The sequence below is a fragment of the Lactuca serriola genome, chromosome 4 (assembly GCF_051521515.1).
Source record: "Lactuca serriola cultivar US96UC23 chromosome 4, Lser_US96UC23_V15, whole genome shotgun sequence".
Classification (NCBI taxonomy): domain Eukaryota; kingdom Viridiplantae; phylum Streptophyta; class Magnoliopsida; order Asterales; family Asteraceae; genus Lactuca; species Lactuca serriola.
The window spans coordinates 344,063,937-344,071,778 of NC_136411.1; the positions used below are offsets into that span (position 1 = coordinate 344,063,937).

General features: G+C 30.2%; 1 protein-coding gene across 1 annotated transcript; it reads left to right on the forward strand.

Annotated features, from left to right (window-relative positions):
- Nucleotides 1–5,476: 5,476 nt before the first annotated feature.
- On the forward strand, nt 5,477–6,979 carry LOC145099645 (phospholipid-transporting ATPase 1-like). The gene is made up of 4 exons (XM_079037182.1): nt 5,477–5,534; nt 5,672–5,985; nt 6,098–6,707; nt 6,771–6,979. Exons 1-4 carry the CDS (start codon nt 5,477–5,479, stop codon nt 6,977–6,979), a joined length of 1,191 nt encoding a protein of 396 aa, XP_078893308.1.
- The last annotated feature ends 863 nt before the right edge of the window (nt 6,980–7,842 follow it).

The following is a 7,842-nucleotide window of genomic DNA, read 5'->3' on the forward strand; positions in this document are numbered from 1 at the left end:
AGTTAAATTTAGGTTTCATTTATTCCTACCCCATCTTCATTTGTCCTTACCATCTAATTATTGTTTTACTAATTAATTTAATGATTACATATTTTTACTAATCATTAGTAGTTTTAATAACTAATTTATGATTAATAGTTCTTTTTATTTAGTTCACAAATAAATCTATTTATTATAATATTTTTTTGTTTATTACTGATAACTTATTAACACTATTTCTATTACTAAACAAATATATAAATATTTTTACTAATATATTTATAATTAATAGTTTTTTTAACTTAAATATTTATAAATATATTTACCAAAATATTATTTATTTTATATATTCTATAGATAACTTATGAATACTAATTTATAAAAGATGTACAAATATTTTATTCATTTTTAAAAAATAAAAATAAAACACGACACATTAAACCATTATAAAGCTATTATTAAAATTCATATTTTATTAGAAACATACTACATAAACTATATTAAATAATGTTTTGATAAAAAAAATTGATGTTTTTAATTAATATATATATATATATATATATATATATATATATATATATATATATATATATATATATATATATATATATATATATATATATATATATAAACGATATTGTGCCCGATTGTCTCTGTGTGTCATTCTTGGGTATCCTATAAACCATAAAGGTTATCGTTGCCATAATCTCCATATTAAAAAAATAATTATCTCTTGTCACATTGTTTTTGACGAAACTGTTTTCCTATTCGGTTTCATGACTCCTGACGCTTCTCTCTCATATTCATTTCTTGAACATATCCCTTTGTATGCTCCCATTGTTTAGTCTTATGATCAACCCTTTGTAAGAGGTGTTGCTCCCTCTAATTCAGATGGTACCGACCAAACCTCTTCCCATATGTCACTTTCTTCTCCTTCCTTCTTCCTAAAAATTATTTACAATCCTTTAAAGATCGGGATTGGCTAAATGCAATGATTGAATAATATGTTGCTCTTATTTCTAACTTGACTTCGGTTCTTGTACCTCGAACCCTGATGCTAATGTTATTAACTATATTTGGATGTTTAAAAAGAAAATGAATGCATAGTTGATTCACAACATCCACCACCATCACCCATATTAGTAGTTTTCATATAGATCTTCAATTTATTTTTAACACGGCAACAACTTAAAAAACGCAAGAAAAAAATTTCAAATTAAAAAAATTGATATAATTGACCCTACATGAAATATGATTAACGGATGACTTGTTAAACACATAACATAATAAAAACACATTTTCTCCCAATTCTAATAAAAAAATAATTTGATTCACCTTTTTCTATGTATCACTTTATTATGAATCCTAATTAATGTCATACCATTTGTCAATCTATTAATTCTCTATTTTAAATTTTAGATTTTAAAATTTTCATTCTAATTACATTAAACTAATAACCATAGAATAAAAATTAAAATAAAATTACTACAGATTATAAGGTCACATATTTATTTAAATCAACGATTATAATTTTATATCATTAAAAAATATCTCTTAATTAATAATTTATTTAAAATAACTGATTAATTATTTTAAGTTTTTACTATGTAAATTTAACTAATTTTGTAACCGTAGTTTCACGATTATAAGCTAGTTTTTAGTGAATAGACAATCAAAACAAACAAATATCTATAAAAATATTTAATTCACTTGAATTCGTTACTATTTACAAAGCAAAAACATATTTGCTATAAATATAAGTACTTTGATTATTACTTTGAATACGTTACTGACTTTAAAAGAAATCATGGATAGTTAAATTTAGGTTTCATTTATTCTTACCCCATCTTCATTTATCCATAACATCTAATTATTGTTTTACTAATTAATTTAATGATTACATATTTTCACTAATCATTAGAAGTTTTAATAACTAATTTAAGATTAATAGTTCTTTTTTTAATTCACAAATAAATCTATTTATTATAATATTATTTAGTTTATTAAAGATAACTTATTAAAACTATTTCTATAACTAAAAAAATCTATACATACTTTTACTAACATATTTATAATTAATGGTTTTTTAATTTAAATATTTATAAATTTATTTACTAAAATATTATTTATTTTATATATTCTATAGATAATTTATTAATACTAATTTATAAAAGATGTGTAAATATTTGTATTCATTTTTAAAAAATAAAAATAAAACACGACACATTAAACTACAAAAAAGCTATTATTAAAATTGATATTTTTTTAGAAAAAGACTACATAAAGTGTATTATATTAAATAATGTCTTGATAAAAAAATTGATGTTTTTAGTTTATATATATATATATATATATATATATATATATATATATATATATATATATATATATATATATATATATATATATATATATATAGAAACGATATTGTGCCAGATTATCTCAGTGTGTCTATCTTGGGTATCCTATAAACCATAAAGGTTATCGTTGCCGTAATCTCCATATTAAGAAAATAATGATCTCTCGTCACATTGTTTTTGACGAAACTATTTTCCAATTCGGTTTCATGATTCTCGACGCTTCCCCCTCCTATTCATTTTTTGAACATATCCCTTTACATCACTACTAGAAAAACAGCCTTTTACGATGCTCATTGCGTGTCGTAAAAGGCTCAGACGACGCACAAATGCGCGTCAAGGAAGGCTCTGTCATAAAGGAAGATGTCACACTTTTGCGCGTCGTCTATAAACGACGCGCATTTATGACGCTCATTTACGACGCGCATTTACGACACGCAATGCGTATCAAGGAAGGCCTTGTCATAAACGAAGACGACACGCATTCGCGTGTCGTAACCTTACGACGCGTGTGTTAATGACACGCAATGCGTATCAAGAAAAGCCCCTGTCAAGAAAGGCCATGTCATAAATGAAGATGACACACATTTTTGCGTATCATAATTTTAAATGTTTAAAAAAAGTATTATTTATAGATTTACTAATTGTCAAATTAAATAATACATTAAAAATCTCATAATACAAAATTAAATACCATAAATAACAAAGATAATTCATTTCACTAAGATGTCAAATACAAATAATTATTCCAATAGTGAGTAAATGTTATAAAAAAATGAACTCATTTATATACAATTGCATTATCTAGCTTACTATGTGCCAACAACTCTCTGTGTGTTTACTTTTGCTTGAGTCTCGTTTCCTCCAAAGCTTTTAGCCACGCCAAAATATGATATCTTAGGGTTCATGTCCAAATCAAGTAAAACATTGCTAGCTTAAATTCATCATGTCCTTGGCGTGAAGTCTTAGATAGAATCTTAACTGCAATCTCCAATCCTTCTAGCAGACCCTAAAGATCATTATTGGCCATGTACCAGGATCAACCTGCAATCTCTTATTACTTGCAACATCTTCTGCCTGTTTGACCAAGGTTGTGCCTTCAGCAGCAACATGTTGCATTGCGTCAAAAAGATAAAAACAGATGACAACAAATACAAATAACTGCATTCTACTTAAAAAAAAAATAGAATCCAAGTCCTAAATCACAAACCTTTTTAAACATACAAGAGACAGGATCCAATCCATGGGGTATTTTTGGAAAATAGTCTGAACATTCTTGACAAATCATCAACCTGCAAGTGAAGGTTAGAAAGGGAATTGGAGCTTGGTAATGCTCATGCTGGTAATTGAAGCTTCAAACGCTAAGCCAGGTAGGTGATGCTCATGCTGGAAATTGAAGCTTGGAATTGCTTTTCCAATTGTACGTACACATACACATGAGATGAGAATAAGAAACTAATGTATTTGATTAGGTTTAGCTAATAATAAGCTAAGGAAGGGGAATGTGCTAAGAAGTAATTATGTATAGAATGAGAAAGAATAATAACCAAAAATCCTGTCTTAGACTTATTAACTTTTCACCTATTTGTCTTTCTTCCTAAAAATATTCATTGGATCTGAATAAATATTATGAAACTTGGTTTATTGAAAGCAAGGATTATATGGTCATGGTCATGGTCATGGTCATGGTCATGTAATGTAGTAGTAGTCTTATTCAATCTGGAAAATTGCAAATTTTGTCCCACTGCCACCCAGGCGAAGAGTAAAGACGTAAATCCCCTTCCTCATAAAGCTTGTGTTATTATGATTATGCTTAAAGTAAAAGACAGAACAGAAAGAATGGGAATGGAGGTTGAGTACCTTATGAAGTAATAGTAGAAGAAATCAACATAAAGAGCTGTTTGTATTAAGCCAGAGAAACGGGCTGAAAACAAACAAACAAACAAACAAACAAAAAAGTCAAATGAAATACATGTATAGACAATAAGAATAAGAGAAAAGCTTTAACTTACATATCCATCCATTGAAATGGGGCTGTGTGACATACCGACAAATCCATTTGAGAATATTCAATGCATGGTATGCCCTAACAATATAATCCAAACAAACAAATTTTCATTCATAGCATCCTATTTTCTAAATGATTATTATACTATTTTTGATCATTTAAAAAACCATTTTTCATGGTTATCCAGCTTCATAATGATATCATGCCAAAATATAGAAGGGAGAATACCCAAGAAAGAAAACATATTGACCGATCAAATTGTCAACATTTCCACTTCGCTGCAGCAGAACCAACTGTGGGAGAATAGCAACAGCTTCCAAATAGATAGAAAATGCCCAAGATATCTGCACATTCCTAATAATATTAAAACTGTACAACCTTATCTATAGCTACATTTTTATATCTTTATAACACTCCAATTAGGCTAAGCTTTTTTTGAGGAGGGCATTCAGGTCTTTTGGACAAGAGCCAGTCCATGTTCTTTTCATATCTTCTTAATAATCAATATAACCGCACTTATTCTCATATATAATTTTGTAATGATTAATTGATTATAACATGTTTCAGCACAAAGACAATGAATTAATTTAACTGTAGTCTGCTTATAATCCTGGCACAAGGTGAAATCTTTATAACATCGGGTGGGTCCACACTGATATTCAAACATAAAACAAGAGCAACACATCCTGTTTTCATCTGTAGTTAAAAAACATCATTTTAGAGCTAACTATAAAAAAATACACTACCAACAACAACCCAACAAATCATAGCCTCTGATTTCAAATGCATAGCTGTATTAGCAATGAATGATCATAATTACAAGAACAGCAACACTAATAGCATGTTGGGTTTAGCATATAGCAACAGAAGCCTCCATCAAATCTCTAAAGCAAATTACTTTGACGATCATGTGAACTCCAACTAACAAAACTAAACCACCCACTACAAGCTTTTTGCTTAATAACTGTTGGTGCAAGTAAGCCAGGTATGGCAAAATACAGCTTTATGTGGCAAGCATACATGATTACTGGTTACCCTACTCATCTAATCAGTAATAGTGGGAAACTAATAGGTCCAACAGAAACAAGGCATACACCTTGTCTGATAGCAGATTATCTCATAAGCATATAAAATGCAAAAGCAAATCGAAAATGATGAAAGGGTAAATGCAGGAAACAACAGATTACCAGGTCCTTAGGCCGCCATTTGGAGACCAACCCACTTTCAGCAGGAAACAAGATCACCACTAGCAAATACACACTTATAAACTTCCTACCCAAGAATCTCTTCATTCAGTTTCATCAAGTGGCTTACATATACTTTTTAGCCATTGCAACTCTCAATCAGCTTCCTCCTCTTGTAGTCTTTGGAAGAACAGTCTCTCTCTTCGCTCTCCTTTTTATTCTCACAGTAACTGCTATAAAAGATGGATACGAGGATTGGAGAAGACACAGATCAAACAGAAATAAGAACAACAAGGAATCTCTTGTGACAATCCCTTGTGACATGGTGCTGATGTGGACAAGTGATCCTAGTGGCATTGCTTACATACAAACCATGAATTTAGATGGAGAGTCGAATTTAAAGACACGTTATGCTAGACAAGAAACATCCTTAATGCCATTAGGGTCAATATCAGGGGTAATTAGATGTGAACAACCTAATAGAAACATATATGAGTTCACAGCTAAGAGAGTTAAATGGTCATAAAGTTTACCTTAGTTAATCAAACATTATCTTACGTGGGTGTCAGGTGAAAAACACAAAATGGGTTATAGGTGTTGTTCTGTATGTTGGACAAGAGACAAAAGCTATGCTAAATAGTGCGATTTCCCCTTCAAAAAGAAGCAGACTTGAACAAGCAATGAACTTAGAAACTATCTGGTTATCTGTTTTTCTATTCATATTGTGTCTTTTTGTTGCTATTGGGATGTGTTTATGGCTGATGAGTCATCAGGATGCAATTGATACGATTCCTTATTACAGAAAGAGCTATCTTATAAAGGGAAAGTTTCCAGGAAAACCGTATAAATACTATGGGATTCCAATGGAGACGTTTTTTGCGTTTTTGCGTTCTGTTATTGTGTTTCAGATCATGATTCCGATATCTTTATACATCACCATGGAATTGGTTCGATTAGGTCAATCTTATTTCATGATAGAAGACAAACACATGTATGATAGCAGTACAAACTCAAGGTTTCAATGCAGATCCTTAAGTATAAATGAAGATTTAGGTCAAATTTGTTATGTGTTTTCTGATAAAACTGGAACACTTACTGAAAACAAAATGGAATTCAGAAAAGCTTCTATTTTCGGGAAGCATTATCATAATCCACCAATTCTGGATAAAGAGAATCCATGTTTGACTTTTTGACATTTGACTTTCTTTTAGTAGTTTTATTTTATAACATTCTTTTTGTCAGTTTATAACATTCTTGTTTCAACAGAAGCAGACATGAAAGGAAAGAAGATAAAATCTGATATTACTGTGGATCCTGATCTCATGGGGTTGCTTCATAAAGGGCTAAATGGGAATGAAAGAATTTCTGCTCATGAGTTTTTTCTAACACTAGCAGCATGTAACACTGTGATTCCAATTCTTAGTCAAAGACATGTTATCCCTTACAATTAAGATATACACAATTAATTATTGGAAAATGTGAGATTTTGTTACCATATATTGAGTCGACGCACCCAACGCACAAATGATGTTCAAATCGGCGTTCCAAAACATTAATCGGTGTTCCCAAACTTCAATCGGCGATCTAAATCATCGTATAATAATTACATAACCAAATTATGTAGTGAAATCACACATTAAAGCAAATTTCAGTTGTATGAACACAAAATAAAGGCAAGTTAAACAAAAGTATGCATAGATTGCTGGAAAGGGATATAGATACATGATGAACTCACCAAAATCATAAACACAGATAGTGACATAGCGAATTTGCAGCGAGAACTGAGAAGGAGAGAAAACCTTATCAGAGAATGAAAGGATGCATCTCTATGGTATGAGCTGATTGTGAGAGAGGTGTCGTTATATAGCTGAATGGTGATGGCGGTTTACTTGATTTCTTCAATTTTACCCCAGACCATGACTATTGACTAGCCTCTAAAAATCAGGTGTGCATGCTGAAATGGTGTTGACACGTGTATATATATATTGTGTGTGTGTGTGTGTGTTGAAGAATAGTTGAAATGAAAAACTTACATGCCAACTAGAAATGGCTCTACATAAGAAAACAAGTGAACTTAAATCCACTAATGTGTTCACTTTCACCTGCAAACCAAAAAAACATAAGTAAGTTTCTGCTTCAAATCAAATCAAAAGTCAAAACCAAACAAAAGTAGATGCATACCATTGCACAGAGATCTCGAAAAGCATCCTCCTTTTGAATATCATCCCGAATTTTGTTGACATTAAGAAATTTAAGTATTGTCAAATGATGTTTTAAGTAAAAATTCTAAGAAAAAGGAAATGAGGTTGAAGTT

Bases quoted from the DNA above. Each gene is read 5' to 3' on its own strand.
- LOC145099645 (XM_079037182.1), top strand. From the start codon at position 5,477: ATGCAAAAGCAAATCGAAAATGATGAAAGGGTAAATGCAGGAAACAAC. The intron at 5,535-5,671 runs GTCCTTAGGCCG...TATACTTTTTAG, and splicing joins AGGAAACAACAGATTACCAG to CCATTGCAACTCTCAATCAG. The intron at 6,708-6,770 runs GTTTGACTTTTT...TCTTTTTGTCAG, and splicing joins TCTGGATAAAGAGAATCCAT to TTTATAACATTCTTGTTTCA.